Raw genomic sequence first — 19399 nt, 5'->3', positions numbered from 1 at the left:
TGCCCGCACCCGCCCGCCCGATTAGCATCATTACTCTGGACGGTTCTGACTTAGAATATATGGACAACTACAAATATCTCGGTGTCTGGTTAGACTGTAAACTCTCCATCCAGACTCCATCCAGACTTAACTTCTTAGGCCTGAGATCCCGTTAACGGGATCGATATGACAACAGCTATTATCTCCAATTCAAAATGAAGCATCTCCAATTCAAAATTAAATCTAGAATTGGCTTCCTATTTCGCAAACAAAGCCTCCTTCACTCATGCTGCCAAAAATACCCTTGTAACAATGACTATCCTACCGATTCTGGACTTCGGCGATTTCATTTACAAAATAGCCTCCAACACTCTACTCAGCAAACTGGATGTAATCTATCACAGTGCCATCCGTTTTGTCACCAAAGCCCCATATACTACCCACCACTGCGACCTGTATGCTCTCGTTGGCTGGCCCTCAATACATATTCGTCGCCAAACCCACTGGCTCCAGCTCATCTATAAGTCTCAGTTCAATGGTCAACATAGCAACACCCACCCGTAGCACGCGCTCCAGCAGGTATATTTCACTGACCAACACTTGCTTTGGCCGCCTTTCCTTCCAGTTTTCTGCTGCCAATGACTAGAACGAACTGCAAAAATCACTGAATCTGGAGTCTTATATCTCCCTCTCTAACTTTAAGCATCAGCTGTCAGAGCAGCTTACTGACCACTGTACCAGTACACAGCCAATCTACCTCATCCCCATATTGTTATTTATCCTCTTGCTCTTTTGCACCCCGGTATCTCTACTTGCACATCATTATCTGCACATCTATCACTCCAGTGTTTATGCTAAATTGTATTTTTTTTCGCCTCTATGGCCTATTTATTGCCTAACCTCCCTAGTCTTCTACATTTGCACACACTGTACATAGATTTTTCTATTGTGTTATTGACTGTACGTTTGTTTATGTGTAACTCTGTGTTGTTTTTGTCGCACTGCTTTGCTTTATCTTGGCCAGGTCGCAGTTGTAAATGAGAACTTGTTCTCGACTGGCCTACCTGGTTAAATAAAGGTGAAGTAAAAACAATATTGTTGCTCTGATCCTCACATCATTTGAATATGGACACTAGAAGGGCCAATCAAATTTTGATTTTATTTCTTGGACTTTGCCCATTGATCTTGGAGATCTCACTCTGTTCTTAAACCATTTTTGGGGTGTTTCATTTAGGATTTTGGGGAGGAATTTTGAATTTGGGAAATAGGTCTAGATGTGAAATGGCTGTCCTGTACGCGACTGAGTCCCTTTAAAAGGTATGTAACTACTCCGTTGCACAATGCAGCAGTAGCGTACAGTGACTCAACTAGATGCCATTATTAAACATAGAAGAAGTAGCGGGTCGTCACCAGTTACCATAGCCACAAAGTTATAAACCTCGCCCATTTCTACAATTTATCTTCTTAAAATGTGATCTTAAACCTAGCCCTAATTGTAACCCACTGATAACCTTATGCCTAACCTTAAATTAAGACCAAAAAGGAATAACAAAAATATGTCTACGATATAATATAACCAATTTCGACTTTGTGGCTGTGGTAACTAGTGGACACCGGAAGTAATGTGACGACACGATAACATCCGGTGAGTGACCTGGACTGGTCCGTCCTCCAACATCTAATTCATCATCTAACAGTGGGTCATACCAGGTCAAGAGCATAAACGTCATGGTTTTCGAGGAGAAAATGATCCTGAACGGGGAACCTGAAGATGTAAGACGTGAACTCACCATGTTGTATTCAATATCTCGTTAAATAATGAACGGGCTCATTTGTTAGAGGCCAAACTTGAGAGAGCCAAAGTGGCTAGCAGATTCGTTAGCATACTCGCTAGCTAGTTAGCCAATAATCTGCTAGGTTGCTTTCGATCAACCAGTGGTAATAAATAGTACGCGCTAGCTAGCTTAGTATATTGCCCAGTGTGTAACATCGGTGTAATGTTTCGAGTGGTTTAAAATGTGTTTTTCTTTCAGGAGGAGGAGGAAGAGGAGGAGGAGGAAGATATGGTGGTATGAATCGATTTGGTTTGATGCAGAATAATTTGCCCACCTTGCATTTGTTCTAAAACCCACATCATATGTTCTAACATAGCTAACTGGAGGGAATTAATAGCCTAGTCCCAGATCTGTTTGAGCTATAGCCAAGTCTATGGTCGTTTGTTATGCCAGACATGTTGGCTATAGCACAAACAGATCTGAGACCAGGCTAGGGGAGTAGATGGTTTGTGTACTTATTGACCTTCGTTTATCTGTTCCAGGACCCCCTTGAGGTGGTGCGGGACAAGTGTGCACAGGCAGAGCACTGCGTCCACGCCAGGGCGAAACTGGAGGACTGTGAATCCAGGGTTGGCTCCAAGTCCGAAACCAGAGAGGACTGCACCGAGGAGCTTTTTGACTTCCTCCATGCGCGGGACCACTGTGTATGTCAGATCTACCCATACACTTTCACCAACAGTGAAGAAGGGGGTGCAAGGGAATACATACAAGCAGGCATGAGAGTGCATGTGACTCCATTGATAATGCCTGCAGGTCTTGGTAGAGCCTACTCAAATCAAAAGTTATTTGTCATATGCTTCGTAAACAACGGGTGCAGACTAACAGTGAAATGCTTACTTACGGGCCTTTCCCAACAATGCAGAGAAAAAAATATAGAAAAAACACAAGGAATAAATACACAATGAGTAACGATAACCTGGCTATATACACAGGCTACCAGTACAGAGTTTATGTGCAGGGGTACGAGCTAATTGAGGTAGATATGCACAGTTGAAGTCGGAAGTTTACATACACCTTAGCCAATTACATTTCAAATATTTTTTTTCACAATTCCTGACATATAATCCTAGTAAAAAATTTAGGTCAGTTAGGATCACCACTTTATTTTAAAAATGTGAAATGTCAGAATAATAGTGATTTATTTCAGGTTTTATTTATTTTCATCACATTACCAGTGGGTCAGGAGTTTACATACACTCAATTAGTATTTGGTAGCATTGCCTTTAAATTGTTCAACTTGGGTCAAATGGTTTGGGTAGCCTTGCACAAGCTTTCCACAATAAGTTGGGTGAATTCTGGCCCATTCCTCCTGACAGAGCTGGTGTAACTGAGTCAGACTTGTAGGCCTCCTTGCTTGCACACACTTTTTCAGTTCTGCCCACAAATATTCTATAGGATTGAGGTCAGGGCTTTGTGATGGCCACTCCAATACCTTGACTTTGTCCTTAAGCAATTGTTCCAAAACTTTGGAAGTAATAATAATAATAATATATGCCATTTAGCAGACGCTTTTATCCAAAGCGACTTACAGTCATGTGTGCATACATTCTACGTATGTATACTTGGTCATTGTCCATTTGGAAGACCTATTTGCAACTAAGATTTAACTTCCTGACTGATGTCTTGAGATGCTGCATCAATATATCCACAACATTTTCCTACCTCATATTGCCATCTATTTTGTGAAGTGTACCAGTCCCTCCTGCAGCAATGCACCCCCACTACATGATGCTGCTACCCCTGTGCGTCATGGTTCGGATGGTGTTCTTTGGTTTGTAAGCCTCCCCCTTTTTCCTCCAAACATAACAATGGTCATTATGTCCAAACAGTTCTATTTTTGTTTCATCAGACCAGAGGGCATTTCTCCCCATGTGAAGTTGTAAACTGTAGTCTGGCGTTTTTATGGCGTTTTTGGAGTAGTGGCTTCTTCCTTGCTGAGCGGCCTTTCAGGTTATGTCAATATAGGACTGGTTTTTACTGTGGATATAGATACTTTTGTACCCGTTTCCTCCAGCATCTTCACAAGGTCCTTTGCTGTTCTGGGATTAAGATGCACTTTTCGCACCAAAGTACGTTCATCTGTAGGAGACAGAACGCATCTCCTTCCTGAGCGGTATGACGACCCATGGTGGTAGGATTGTCCCATGGTGTTTATACTTGCGTACTATTGTTTGTACAGATGAACGTGGTACCTTCAGGCATTTGGAAATTGCTTCCAAGGATGAACCAGACTTGTGGAGGTCTACAAATATTTTTCTGAGGTCTTAGCTGATTTCTTTTGATTTTCCCATGATGTCAAGCAAAGAGGCACTGAGTTTGAAGGTAGGCCTTGAAATATAACCACAGGTACATCTCCAATTGACTCAAATTATGTCAATTAGCCTGTCAGAAACTTCTAAAGCCATGACATAATTTTCTGAAATTTTCCAAGCTGTTTAAAGGCACAGTCAACTTAGTGTATGTGAACTTCTGACCCACTGGAATTGTGATACAGTGAATTATAAGTTAAATTATCTGTCTGTAAACAATTGTTGGAAAAATGACTTGTCCTAACCGACTTGCCAAAACTATTGTTTGTTAACAAGAAATTTGGGGAGTGGTTGAAAAACTAGTTTTAATGACTCCAGCCTAAGTGTATGTAAACTTCTTACTTCAACTGTACATATAGGTAGGGGTAAAGTGACTAGGAAACAGGATAGATAATAGGTAGCAGCAGCAGCGTATGTGAGTCAAGAGTTACTGCAAAAGAGGGTCAATGCAGATAGTTCGGGTAGCTATATGATTAACTATTTAGTTATATCTTATGGCTTGAGGGTAGAAGCTGTTCAGGGTCTTGTTGGTTCCACACTTGGTGCATCGGTACCGCTTGCCGTGCAGTAGCAGAGGGAACAGTCTGATGTATTGTGTTATTTATTTATAGGGGACAATGCACATTAATCAACATCAATATTACAATAATGCAACAGCCATGTAAATGTGCTGGGGATGGCCAAAAGATCATTTGCATTTGTAGTCCCTGGGCAGTTAAGGACAATTACACAGCCACAATACAAAAACTCACTAAAACAATACAAAATACCAATACATTACATCCAATAATATATAATTCTAATGACAACAACAACACTATCATCAACTGTAGTCTTACATATGAACCACAGATAACTCGTGTACAGGTTTGGATAGATTTTAGCCATGTTTTCAATTCAAATTTAAAAGTACAATAATCAGTGATTTGGGTGCCTGGAGTCCTTGACCATTTTTAGGGCCTTCATCTGACACCGCTTAGAGGTCCTAGAAGGCAGGGAGCTCGGCCACTGTGAGGTACTGGGACGTACGCAGTACCCTCTGTAGCGCCTTGTGGTTGGATGCCAAGCAGTAGCCGTACCAATCGGTGACGCAGCCAGTCAAGTTGCTTTCAATGGTGCAGCTGTAGAACTTTTTGAGGATCTGAGGGCACATGACAAATCTTTTCAGCCTCCTGAGGGGGAAGAGGCGTTGTCATGCCTTCTTAATGACTGTGTTGGTGTGTGTGAACCATGTTAATTCATTAGTGATGTGGACACTGAGGAACTTGGAAGTTCTCGACCCTCTCCACTATAGCCCGTCGATGTGGATGGGGGCGTGCTTGGCCATCCATTTCATGTAGTCCATGATCAGCCACTTTGTCTTGCTGATGTCGAGAGAGAGGCTGTTGTCCTGGCAACACACCTGCCTCGTCACTGACCTCCTCCCTGTAGTCTGTCTCATCGTCGTTGGTGATCAGGTCCATCGCTGAAGTGTCTTCAGCAAACTTAATGACGGTGTTGGAGTCGTGCAGTTATGAGTGAACGGGGTACAGGAGGGGACTGAGCACGCACCCCTGAGGGGACCCCGTGTTGTCGTTGCCTACCCTTACCCCCTGGGGGTGGCCCGTCAGGAAGTCCAGGATCCATTTGCAGAGGGAGGTGTTTAGTCCCAGGGTCCTTAGCTTATTGATGAGCTTTCAGGGCACTATGGTGTTGAACGCTGAGCTGTAGTCAATGAATAGCATTCTCACATAGGTGTTCCTTTTGTCCAGGTGGGAGAGGGTAGTGTGGAGTGCAATAGAGATTGCATCATCTGTGGATCTGTTGGGGCGGTATGTGAATTGGAGTGGGTCCAGGGTGTCTGGGATGATGGTGTCGATGTGAGCCATGACCAGCCTTTCAATGCATTACATGGCTACAGATGTGAGTACTACGAGGTGAAAGTCATTTAGACAGGCTACCTTGGCGTTTCTGTGCACGGGGACTATGGTGGTCTGCTTGAAACAGAGATATTACAGACTGGTACTGTATGTAGGCTGGAGGTAGATCTCTCTGTCTGCCAATAATGAACATGACACTGAGGCTGGCTGTCAGACTGACAGGAGAGTGATATCAGTGGGTTCATCTCAATAGTATATAGTGGTTTCCTCTCCTTGTCTCCTCTCCTTCATCTGTACTGTTCTGAAAACAGTTGACAGAACTGTGGTTGAAACCATACTGGGTGTTTGCATTCACCTGTCCAGTTCCTTCACGTCAGTGCAGATGATGGAGAGAAAGCGACTTAAGACTATTGAGATGCGTAGTAGTATACTCCCTCCCTATATCTCTAGGGAAAATAATAGCCTAGTATTACTGTCAGCATTGGGCTAATCATCCAGGTGTACCACCACAACTGATGCATGGGTAAATTAGATGACTCAACATTTGAACTTCTACAAGCAAGATTATATCCAGGGGTCAGTGGATTTACTCTATCGCATGCTCCTCCTTCATTAAGTTCCTCATGATTGGAGATGTTCGAATTTGAGAACAGTAGTTGAAGAGGCTCCCACGCTGAGGTCTGTCCAACGCTGGTCCGACCAAGCTGACTCCACACTCCAAGACTGCTTCCATCACGTGGTCTGGGATATGTTTCGTATTGCGTCAGATAACAATATTGACGAATACGCTGATTCGGTGTGCGAGTTCATTAGAACGTGCGTTGAAGATGTCGTTCCCATAGCAACTATTAAAACATTCCCTAACCAGAAACCGTGGATTGATGGCAGCATTCGCGTGAAACTGAAAGCGCGAACCACTGCTTTTAATCAGGGCAAGGTGTCTGGTAACATGACCGAATACAAACAGTGCAGCTATTCCCTCCGCAAGGCTATCAAACAAGCTAAGCGTCAGTACAGAGACAAAGTAGAATCTCAATTCAACGGGTCAGACACAAGAGGCATGTGGCAGGGTCTACAGTCAATCACGGACTACAGGAAGAAATCCAGCCCAGTCACGGACCAGGATGTCTTGCTCCCAGGCAGACTAAATAACTTTTTTGCCCGCTTTGAGGACAATAGAGTGGCACTGACACGGCCTGCAACGGAAACATGCGGTCTCCCCTTCACTGCAGCCGAGGTGAGTAAGACATTTAAACGTGTTAACCCTCGCAAGGCTGCAGGCCCAGACGGCATCCCCAGCCGCGCCCTCAGAGCATGCGCAGGCCAGCTGGCCGGTGTGTTTATGGACATATTCAATCAATCCCTATACCAGTCTGCTGTTCCCACATGCTTCAAGAGGGCCACCATTGTTCCTGTTCCCAAGAAAGCTAAAGTAACTGAGCTAAACGACTACCGCCCCGTAGCACTCACTTCCGTCATCATGAAGTGCTTTGGGAGACTAGTCAAGGACCATATCACCTCCACCCTACCTGACACCCTAGACCCACTCCAATTTGCTTACCGCCCAAATAGGTCCACAGACGATGCAATCTCAACCACACTGCACACTGCCCTAACCCATCTGGACAAGAGGAATACCTATGTGAGAATGCTGTTCATCGACTACAGCTCGGCATTCAACACCATAGTACCCTCCAAGCTCGTCATCAAGCTCGAGACCCTGGGTCTCGACCCTGCCCTGTGCAACTGGGTACTGGACTTCCTGACGGGCCGCCCCCAGGTGGTGAGGGTAGGCAACAACATCTCCTCCCCGCTGATCCTCAACACTGGGGCCCCACAAGGGTGCGTTCTGAGCCCTCTCCTCACCCACGACTGCGTGGCCACGCATGCCTCCAACTCAATCATCAAGTTTGCGGACGACACAACAGTGGTAGGCTTGATTACCAACAACGACGAGACGGCCTACAGGGAGGAGGTGAGGGCCCTCGGAGTGTGGTGTCAGGAAAATAACCTCACACTCAATGTCAACAAAACTAAGGAGATGATTGTGGACTTCAGGAAACAGCAGAGGGAACACCCCCCTATCCACATCGATGGAACAGTAGTGGAGAGGGTAGCAAGTTTTAAGTTCCTCGGCATACACATCACAGACAAACTGAATTGGTCCACTCACACAGACAGCATTGTAAAGGCGCAGCAGCGCCTCTTCAACCTCAGGAGGCTGAAGAAATTTGGCTTGTCACCAAAAGCACTCACAAACTTCTACAGATGCACAATCGAGAGTACAGCAACTGCTCCGCCCTCAACCGTAAGGCTCTCAACCGTAAGGCACAACGCATCACCGGGGGCAAACTACCTGCCCTCCAGGACACCTACACCACCCGATGTTACAGGAAGGCCATAAAGATATTTTTTTATTTAGATTTTACCTTTATTTAACCAGGCAAGTCAGTTAAGAACACATTCTTATTTTCAATGACGGCCTGGGAACAGTGGGTTAACTGCGTGTTCAGGGGCAGAACGACATATTTGTACCTTGTCAGCTCGGGGGTTTGAACTCACAACCTTCCGGTTACTAGTCCAACGCTCTAACCACTAGGCTACCCTGCCGCCTCAAGGACATCAACCACCCGAACCACTGCCTGTTCACCCCGCTATCATCCAGAAGGCGAGGTCAGTACAGGTGCATCAAAGCTGGGACCGAGAGACTGAAAAACAGCTTCTATCTCAAGGCCATCAGACTGTTCAACAGCCACCACTAACATTGAGTGGCTGCTGCCAACACACTGACACTGACTCAACTCCAGCCACTTTAATAATGGGAATTGATGGGAAATTATGTAAATATATCACTAGCCACTTTAAACAATGCTACCTTATATAATGTTACTTACCCTACATTATTCATCTCATATGCATACGTATATACTGTACTCTATATCATCGATTGCATCCTTATGTAATCGACTGCATCCTTATGTAATACATGTATTACTAGCCACTTTAACCTCTTGCTCCTACCTGGCACGCAGGCGTCCCATCTAGAGCTCTGGAAATGCAAATGTGCTACGCTAAATGCTAATAGTATTAGTTAAAACTCAAATGTTCATTAAAATACACATGCAGGGAATTGAATTAAAGCTACACTCGTTGTGAATCCAGGCAACAAGTCAGATTTTTAAAATGCTTTTCGGCAAAGCATGAGAAGCTATTATTTGATAGCATGTAACACCCCAAAAGACCCGCAGGGGACGTAAACAAAATAATTAGCATAGTCGGCGCTACACAAACCGCACAAATAAAATATAAAACATTCATTACCTTTGACCATCTTCTTTGTTGGCACTCCTAGATGTCCCATAATCACTATTGGGTCTTTTTTTTCGATTAAATCGGTCCATATATAGCCTAGATATCGATCTATGAAGACTGTGTGATAAACGGAAAAAAATAGCGTAACATAACGTCATTTTTAAAATTCAAAAAGTCTACGATAAACTTTCACAAAACACTTCGAAATACTTTTGTAATGCAACTTTAGGTATTACTAAACGTTAATAAGCGATCAAATTAATCACGAGACGAAGTGTTTTCTATAGGGGTCCGTCTTGAAATACTGTCCGTGTATTTCTCAACCAAAATATCCGGTCGGAGACCTGAAGAAAAAGCCTGTCTCTTGTTCGTTTGACCAAGAAACAAACAATTGGCAAATGACAAGACTGTTGACATTGTGTGGAAGCTGTAGGTACTGCAACCTCAGCCCTATTTAATGTCTTTCGCCCATAACAATGGGTTGAAGCGGCGGATGGATATATTTTTCCACTTTCAGTGATCAGATTTTCCTACACTTTTCAATGAAACGCACGTTCTGTTAAAGTCACAGCCGTGATTTAACCAGTTTTATAAACGTCTGAGTGTTTTCTATCCACAAATACTAATCATATGCATATACTATATTCCTGGCATGAGTAGCAGGGCGCTGAAATGTTGCGCGATTTTTAACAGAATGTTTGAAAAAGTAGAGGGTCGACTGAAGAGGTTAACTATGCCACTTTGTTTACATACTCATCTCCTATGTATATACTGTACTCGTTACCATATACTGTATCTTGCCTATGCTGCTCTGTACCATCACTCATTCATATATCTTTATGTACATATTCTTTATCCCCTTACACTATGTATAAGACAGTAGTTTTGGAATTGTTAGTTAGATTACTTGTTGGTTATTACTGCATTGTCGGAACTAGAAGCACAAGCATTTCGCTACACTCGCATTAACATCTGCTAACCATGTGTATGTGACAAATAAAATTTGATTTGATTTGAATAGCAGGATGGAGGAGAAGGCTGTGGAGAAACAGGGACATATGAGTGGACCGAACCTCATTTGGTGATAAGTCTGGGTGCTTTCTATCGTCAGACAGGAGGAATGAATAGAAAATACTCCCAACTTTGGATGGGATGACTAGCTACTTTAGGAGACAAGTGTCACTCACTTTGCATACATTTGTACAAGACGGTTTGCAATAACTTGTCCTTTAATTTCTGTCCTACAGGTGGCTCACAAAGTCTTCCATTCTGTCAAGTAAAGTCCCTCCAGCTCCCTGCACTACTGGCAGAAGTTCCTTGTCAGATATAGACAACTACCATTTAACTTAAGTGACAAGTACCTGGTTTTAAAGGATTCCTCTGAGTCTAAGTTGTAACCTCATACACACTGTATTTGTTCATGTGAATAAATTATAAATTAAGTGTTGAATCAGTGTTTTCTGTGGTTGGATTTAATATATTGGATGATGCGTCTAATCTTGTCTATCAGCTGGCGGTATAGCTATTGAGACGGAATGATGCATCAATTTGACAAGTGCAGCATACATTAATTTGGTCTAAACTGGACAATTGCAAAGCATTACAATCGTTTTATGTTTAGCTTAAACGCAATTTCACATAATGAAAACCTATTGTATTGCATGCCTTCATGCAATCACCAGTCCCTGATAAGATACAATCATACTATATGACACAAGAGTAGCCTAATGTGCCAATCTGGTTTCCGAGCCGGTCACGGGTGCACCTCAGCCACACTCAAGGTACTAAACGGTATCATAACCGCCATCGATAAAAGACAGTACTGTGCAGCCGTCTTCATCGACCCTGCCAAGGCTTTCGACTCTGTCAATCACCATATTCTTATCGGCAGACTCAGTAGCCTCGGTTTTTCGGATGACTGCCTTGCCTGTTTCACCAATTAATTTGCAGACAGAGTTCAGTGTGTCAAATCGGAGGGCATGCTGTCCGGTCCTCTGGCAGTCTCTATGGGGGTGCCAAAGGGTTCAATTCTCGGGCCGACTCTTTTCTCTGAAAATATCAATGATGTTGCTCTTGCTGCGGGCGATTCCCTGATCCACCTCTATGCAGGCGACACCATTCTATATACTTTCGGCCCGTCATTGGACACTGTGCTATCTAACCTCCAAACGAGCTTCAATGCCATACAACACTCCTTCCGTGGCCTCCAACTGCTCTTAAACGCTAGTAAAACCAAATGCATGTTTTTCAACCGATCGCTGCCTGCACCCGCATGCCCGACTAGCATCACCACCCTGGATGGTTCCGACCTTGAATATGTGGACATCTATAAGTACCTAGGTGTCTGGCTAGACTGCAAACTCTCCTTCCAGACTCATATCAAACATCTCCAATCGAAAATCAAATCAAGAGTCGGCTTTCTATTCCGCAACAAAGCCTCCTTCACTCACGCTGCCAAGCTTACCCTAGTAAAACTGACTATCCTACCGATCCTCGACTTCGGCGATGTCATCTACAAAATTGCTTCCAACACTCTACTCAGCAAACTGGATGCAGTTTATCACAGTGCCATCCGTTTTGTCACTAAAGCACCTTATACCACCCACCACTGCGACTTGTATGCTCTAGTCGGCTGGCCCTCGCCACATATTCGTCGCCAGACCCACTGGCTCCAGGTCATCTACAAGGCCATGCTAGGTAAAGCTCCGCCTTATCTATAATAATAATAATATATGCCATTTAGCAGACGCTTTTATCCAAAGCGACTTACAGTCATGTGTGCATACATTCTACGTATGGGTGGTCCCGGGGATAGAACCCACTACCCTGGCGTTACAAGCGCCATGCTCTACCAACTGAGCTACACAGCTATCTCAGTTCACTGGTCACGATGGCAACACCCATCCGTAGCACGCGCTCCAGCAGGTGTATCTCACTGATCATCCCTAAAGCCAACACCTCATTCGGCCGCCTTTCGTTCCAGTACTCTGCTGCCTGTGACTGGAACGAATTGCAAAAATCGCTGAAGTTGGAGACTTTTATCTCCCTCACCAACTTCAAACATCAGCTATCTGAGCAGCTAACCGATCGCTGCATCTATTTAGTCTATTGGTAAATAGCCCACCCATTTTCACCTACCTCATCCCCACAGTTTTTATTTATTTACTTTTCTGCTCTTTTGCACACCAATATCTCTACCTGTACATGATCATCTGATCATTTATCACTCCAGTGTTAATCTGCAAAATTGTAATTATTCGCCTACCTCCTCATGCCCTTTGCACACATTGTATATAGACTCTCCTTTTTTTCTACTGTTATTGACTTGTTAATTGTTTGCTCCATGTGTAACTCTGTGTTGTCTGTTCACACTGCTATGCTTTATCTTGGTCAGGTCGCAGTTGCAAATGAGAACTTGTTCTCAACTAGCCTACCTGGTTAAATAAAGGTGAAATAAAAAATTAAAAATGAAATATGTATCACAGGTTCCCCATCCGAGTGTCTGCCTCTACTGATCGCTACATAGCTACTTCATTGCAGAGAAGAATGTGGCGTGGCGTTTGGCCAGAGCAATGAGACTGGGTAGCCAGGCAATCATCCGAAGGCAAACTGGATCATAGAATTCGGAATTAGTATACTAACTTAATAGGATCTATGAACTGGACCATCAACTGCGTCCTCTACCGTACACAGGCAAAACTAGGCTTCTTCTGCTAGTTAGCTACTTCCTTATTTTGTCTCCTGGGCTCCCGCAATTCAGGGCGTTCCTGCCCCCTTTATATACTTCTAAAGGTCCATTTCTAAAATAGGACTCCGGTTCACATGCGGGAGCGCTCAAGTACATTACAGTAAACCCCACAGAATAAGAGGCGGGGGCGCAACAGCAGCTTGATAGTTAGGACAACAGAAGATAGACACGTCCTTCGCCCCCGCAGTTCTGTTAACGATGTCAGTTGTTTGGCAGGCGTTTAGGACACTGGGTAATAACTTGCGAGTTGGAAAACTACGACTCCTGTACACAGCAGGCAGGATAGGTAACGTTAGCTAACACACCGGTGAACCTCGCCCCCGCTCATCGGGCACTGTTTCCCGAAGTTATGTTATTAACGACGGCGAGGACAGGTATACAACAAGCGGGAGCGAAGGACATTTTGCTAGCTAGTTAGGACCCCAGTACACAGCAGACGAGATAGGTAGCTAGCTAACGAATCGAGGTGAAGTTGATGTTATATTCGCACATTCGCCAAAAGCCATTTAAGAATGTAAAAATCAATAACTCATTCACCGTTTGTCACAGAATCATTAAGCAAGTTATGATTTGTTCTACAAATGTCAACCATACTATTAGGACCTTTGTTTTGAGTAGAAATTCCAGTTTTGACTTGATAGAAATACATAAAATCTATAAAATGCCATTTAAAGCGGTAAAAATCAATAACTAACGTTAATTCACTGTTTGTCGCAGAAACATCAAACGATGTATGATTTATTCTATACATGTCTATCATACATTTTCAAGTTTTGATTTGATAGAAATACATCATCTCAAATATTGCATTTAAAGATGAAAAAAGTGAAAATATGCATTTATTTGCAAAACTTTAAAGATATGTTAGTTTCAAGTTAAATTTGTTATATATGAAGTTAGACAATGTTTACAATCTTAAATTGTATGTCAACTCAATGTTAGCATTTTATTGCAACAGTTCCACATTTTAAAGTAGTTACAAGGCACACCAGTAATTTATTTATACGTCTCTAATTTAACAGCAAAAAAGCCCCTTTCAATAATTTTCTATTTTGGCTTTGTTGAAGGTCTTCTTTGTCATCCCAAGACAAACTGAATGGTGCCATCTCTGGCACACGGAGCATTCTATCTGCATTATTAAAAACATAAAACAGGGTTATGTTTATTTACATGTAAATTACAGTTCTGGAATACCCTAATTCTGTTACGTGCTTTTGCAATGAGGAACATTTTCAAATTAAATAGGATTTTTATTCAATTGCAAAATTGAATTTAAATTACATGCATTTGACCACAACCCTGACAGAAGCACATAACTGAGGTGTTAATCATCGTTGAGTATTCAGGCAATATAAATCATATAGTAATAGAGTCATACATTTGCAAACAACTTGTGTTGATAAAAAAAAGGTATCACACATCAATGTTGTAATATCAAACATTACAATAATGTCAGTCTTTGAATAAAAATTCCACAAAAACAAACCCAGATGGTCATCATTTTTCTGTGGATGATGCAAAGCACACATTGAGCAGTCTAGCTTCGCATTGAAGACTGGAAAAAAAAGAGGACCACATTTGTTGTGCATTGTTGACACATTTAAAGATGTTTTCTGGAACCCATAGTTATAAACGGTTGTGCTTCAAAGACACAATCTGTCCACCACCGTTGCATACTACATTGTTCTCTCACTGTCTGTGCCCTTCCCACACCCTGTAGCAAAGGGTTCTCCTGAGCGAGGCGTTTTTTTTGGTCGTAAAACAAAAAGAACATGTCAAGCTTTTTCAAGATTAAACGCTCACCAATTGCAACCTTGGAATTGTATTTTAGTGCTAAACAGTGTGCATTTTTATGAGATTATAATTGCTTCCAATCTGAATATGGTTAGATGCCAGTCAAATGGTTCCTTGCCTTGAACTGAAATTGGAAGGCTGGTCTACATTGCCAAGACTGCAATATAAGTAGGGAGTTCATTGTTCAAGAGAGTCATTCTGCAATTGGCAATGTATGGAATACAAATGGACACATCCAGCTGATCAATGTTTAAAATAAGTAAAAACATTTTTTGACCCACTTTTTCTTCCGTCCCATTTGTTCATGTCCAAATTCTCCGCTAGAAGCATGTGTTTCAGACATAAGGAAGTGGATGGCTGCAAACTTTCTACTTGTAAACTCGGACAAAACAGAGATGCTTGTTCTAGATCCCAAGAAACAAAGAGATCTTCTGTTGAATCTGACAATCAATCTTAATGGTTGTACAGTCGTCTCAAATAAAACTGTGAAGGACCTCGTCGATACTCTGGACCCTGATCTCTCTTTTGAAGGACATATCAAGACTGTTTCAAGGACAGCTTTTTTCCATCTACGTAACATTGCAAAAGTCTGAAACTTTCTGTCAAAAAATGATGCAGAAAAATTAATCCATGCTTTTGTCACTTCTAGGTTAGACTACTGCAATGCTCTACTTTCCGGCTACCTGAATAAAGCACTAAATAAACTTCAGTTAGTGCTAAATACGTCTGCTAGAATCTTGACTGGAACCACAAAATTTGATCATATTACTCCCTCCACTGGCTTCCTGTCAAGGCAAGGGCTGATTTCAAGGTTTTACTGCTAACCTACAAAGCATTATATGGGCTTGCTCCTACCTTTCTCTCTGATTTGGTCCTGCCGTACATACGTACACGTACGCTACGGTCACAAGACGCAGGCCTCCCAATTGTCCCTAGAATTTCTAAGCAAACAGCTGGAGGCAGGGCTTTCTCCTATAGAGCTCCATTTTTATGGAATGGTCTGCCTACCCATGTGAGAGACGCAAACTCGGTCTCAACCTTTAAGTCTTTACTGAAGACTCATCTCTTCAGTGGGTCATATGATTGAGTGTAGTCTGGCCCAGGAGTGTGAAGGTGAATGGAAAGGCTCTGAGCAACGAACCGCCCTTGCTGTCTCTGCCTGGCCGGTTCCCCTCTTTCCACTGGGATTCTCTGACTCTAACCCTATTACAGGGGCTGAGTCACTGGCTTACTAGGGCTCTTGCATACCGTCCCTAGGATATCCCTCTAGTGGTGTGGGGGCTGTGCTTTGGCAAAGTGGGTGGGGTTATATCCTTCCTGTTTGGCCCCGTCTGGGGGTGTCATCGGATGGGGCCACAGTGTCTCCTGACCCCTCCTGTCTCAGCCTCCAGTATTTATGCTGCAGTAGTTTATGTGTCGGGGGCTAGGGTCAGTTTGTTATATCTGGAGTACTTCTCCTGTCCTATCCGGTGTCCTGTGTGAATTTAAGTATGCTCTCTCTAATTCTCTCTTTCTCTCTTTCTTTCTCTCTCTCGGAGGACCTGAGCCCTAGGACCATACCTCAGGACTACTTGACATGATGACTCCTTGCTGTCCCCAGTCCACCTGGCCGTGCTGCTGCTCCAGTTTCAACTGTTCTGCGTGTGATTATTATTATTTGACCATGCTGGTCATTTATGAACATTTGAACATCTTGGCCATGTTCTGTTATAATCTCCACCCGGCACAGACAGAAGAGGACTGGCCACCCCACATAGCCTGGTTCCTCTCTAGGTTTTGGCCTTTCTAGGGAGTTTTTCCTAGCCACCGTGCTTCTACACCTGCATTGCTTGCTGTTTGGGGTTTTAGACTGGGTTTCTGTACAGCACTTTGAGAGATCAGCTGATGTACGAAGGGCTATATAAATACATTTGATTTGATTTGCTATGGTGACCAGTGAGCTGAGATAAGGTAGGGCTTTACCTAGCAGAGACTTGTAGATGACCTGGAGCCAGTGGGTTTGGCGAGGGCCAGCCAACGAGAGAGTACAGGTCGCAATATTGGGTAGTATATGGGGCTTTGGTGACAAAATGGATGGCACTGTGATGGACTGCATCCAATTTGTTGAGTAGAGTGATGGAGGCTATTTTTTAAATGACATCGCTGAAGTCGAGGATCGGTAGGATGGTCAGTTTTACGAGGGTATGTTTGGCAGCATGAGTGAAGGATGCTTTGTTGCGAAATACGAAGCCGATTCTAGATTTCATTTTGGATTGGAGATGCTTAATGTGAGTCTGGAAGGAGAGTTTACAGTCTAGCCAGACACCTAGGTATTTGTAGTTGTCCACATATTCTAAGTCAGAACTGTCCAGAATAGTGATGCTGGATGGGTGGGCAGCGATTGGTTGAAGAGCATGCATTTAGTTTTACTTGCATTTAAGAGCAGTTGGAGACCACGGAAGGAGAGTTGTATGGCATTGATGCTCGTCTGGAGGTTAGTTAACACAGTGTCCAAAGAAGGGCCAGAAGTATACAGAATGGTGTCGTTTGCATAGACGTGGATCAGAGAATCACCAGCAGCAAGAGCGACATCATTGATGTATACAGAGAAGAGATTTGGCCCGAGAAATTAACCCTATGGCACCCCCATAGAGACTGCCAGAGGCCCGGACAACAGGCCCTCCGATCTGACACACTGAACTCTATCAGAGAAGTAGTTGGTGAACCAGTCGAGGCAGTCATTTGAGAAACCAAGGCTGTTGAGTCTGTCGATAAGAATGTGGTGATTGACAGAGTCGAAAGCCTTGGCCAGGTCGATGGCGCTTATGATACCATTTAGGATCTTGAGTGTGGCTGTGGTGCACCCATAACCAGCTCGGAAACCAGATTGCATAGCGGAGAAGGTACGGTGCGATTCGAAATGGTCGGTAATCTGTTTGTTAACTTGGCTTTCGAAGACCTTAGAAAGGCAGGGTAGGATAGATATAGGTCTGTAGCAGTTTGGGTTTAGAGTGTCTCCCCCTTTGAAGAGGGGGATGATCGCGGTAGCTGTCCAATCTTTTGGAATCTCAGACGATACGAAAGAGAGGTTGAACAGGCTAGTAATAGGGGTTGCAACAATTTTGGCAGATAATTTTAGGAAGAGAGGGTCCAGATTGTCTAGCCTGGCTGATTTGTAGGGGTCCACATTTTGCAGCTCTTTTAGAACATCAGCTATTTGGATTTTGGTGAAGGAGAAATGGAGGAGGCTTGGGCGAGTTGCTGTGGGGGGTGCAGGGCAGTTGACCGGGGTAGGGATAGCCAGGTGGAAAGAATGGCCAGCCGTAGAAAAATGCTAATTGAAATTCTCAATTATAGTGGATTTATTGGTGGTGACAGTGTTTCCTAGCCTCAGTGCAGTGGGCTGCTGGGAGGATGTGCTCTTATTCTCCATGGACTTTACAGTGTCCTAGAACGTTTTTGAGTTTGTACTACAGGATGCAAATTTCTGTTTGAGAAAGCTAGCCTTAGCTTTCCTAACTGCCTGTGCATATTGGTTCCTAACTTCCCTGAAAATGTGCATATCACAAGGGCTATTCGATGCTAATGCAGTATGCCACAGGCTGTTTTTGTGCTGGTCAAGGGCAGTCAGGTCTGGAGTGAACCAAGGGCTTATATCTGTTCCTGGTTCAACATTTATTTGAATGGGGCATACTTATTTAAATGGTGAGGAAGGCACTTTTAAAGAATAACCAGGCATCCTCTACTGACGGGATGAGGTCAATATCCTTCCAGGTTACCCAGGCCAGGTCGATTAGAAAGGCCTGCTCGCTGAAGTGTTTTAGGGAGCATTTGACAGTGATGAGGGGTGGTCGTTTGACCGCAGACCCATTACGGATGCAGGCAATAAGGCAGTGATCGCTGAGATCTTGGTTGAAAACAGCAGAGGTGTATTTTGAGGTCATGTTGGTTAGGATGATATCTATGAGGGTGCCCGTGTTTACGGATTTGGCATTGTACCTGGTAGGTTCATTGATCATTTGTGTGAGATTAAGGGCATCAAGCTTAGATTGTAGGATGGCTGGGGTGTTAAGCAAGTCCCAGTCCAGGTTACCTAGCAGCACGAGCTTTGAAGATAGATGGGGGGCAATCAATTCACATATGGTGTCCAGGGCACAGCTGGGGTCAGAGGGTGGTCTATAGCAAGCGTCAACGGTGAGAGACTTGTTTCTGGAAAGGTGGATTTTTAGAAGTAGAAGCTCGAATTGTTTGGGTACAGACCTGGTTAGTAAGACAGAACTCTGCAGGCTATTTCTGCAGTAGATTGCAACTCTGCCTCCTTTTGCAGTTCTATCTTGTCGGAAAATGTTATAGTTAGGAATGGAAATTTCAGGGTTTTTGGTGGTCTTCCTAAGCCAGGATTCAGACACAGCTAGGACATCCGGGTTGGCAGAGTGTTCTAAAGCAGTGAATAAAACAAACTTAGGGAGGAGGCTTCTAATGTTAACATGCATGAAACCAAGGCTTTTATGGTTACAGAAGTCAACAAATGAGAGCACCTGGGGAATATGAGTGGAGCGAGGCACTGTAGGGAAGTGCCACGAC

The 19399-nt window shown here is 43.6% G+C and overlaps 1 protein-coding gene across 1 annotated transcript; it reads left to right on the top strand.

The window, feature by feature from the left end:
- The first annotated feature begins 1626 nt into the window (after window positions 1-1626).
- LOC123997535 (cytochrome b-c1 complex subunit 6, mitochondrial-like) lies at window positions 1627-10737 on the top strand. The gene is made up of 4 exons (XM_046301881.1): window positions 1627-1752; window positions 2013-2048; window positions 2297-2458; window positions 10542-10737. The coding sequence occupies exons 1-4, from the start codon at window positions 1708-1710 to the stop codon at window positions 10572-10574; spliced, it is 276 nt and encodes a 91-aa protein (XP_046157837.1). The 5' UTR covers window positions 1627-1707; the 3' UTR covers window positions 10575-10737.
- The last annotated feature ends 8662 nt before the right edge of the window (window positions 10738-19399 follow it).

Source organism: Oncorhynchus gorbuscha, linkage group LG02 (genome assembly GCF_021184085.1).
Source record: "Oncorhynchus gorbuscha isolate QuinsamMale2020 ecotype Even-year linkage group LG02, OgorEven_v1.0, whole genome shotgun sequence".
NCBI classification, from domain to species: Eukaryota; Metazoa; Chordata; class Actinopteri; order Salmoniformes; family Salmonidae; genus Oncorhynchus; species Oncorhynchus gorbuscha.
This window is presented reverse-complemented; position numbering and strand designations above follow the sequence as displayed.

What these genes read in the sequence shown, in the direction of transcription:
- LOC123997535 (XM_046301881.1), top strand. Translation starts at nt 1,708, where the DNA reads ATGGTTTTCGAGGAGAAAATGATCCTGAACGGGGAACCTGAAGAT. An exon ending in AGGAGGAGGAAGATATGGTG is followed by an intron (nt 2,049 to 2,296) that starts GTATGAATCGAT and finishes TATCTGTTCCAG; the next exon opens with GACCCCCTTGAGGTGGTGCG. An exon ending in TCCATGCGCGGGACCACTGT is followed by an intron (nt 2,459 to 10,541) that starts GTATGTCAGATC and finishes TCTGTCCTACAG; the next exon opens with GTGGCTCACAAAGTCTTCCA.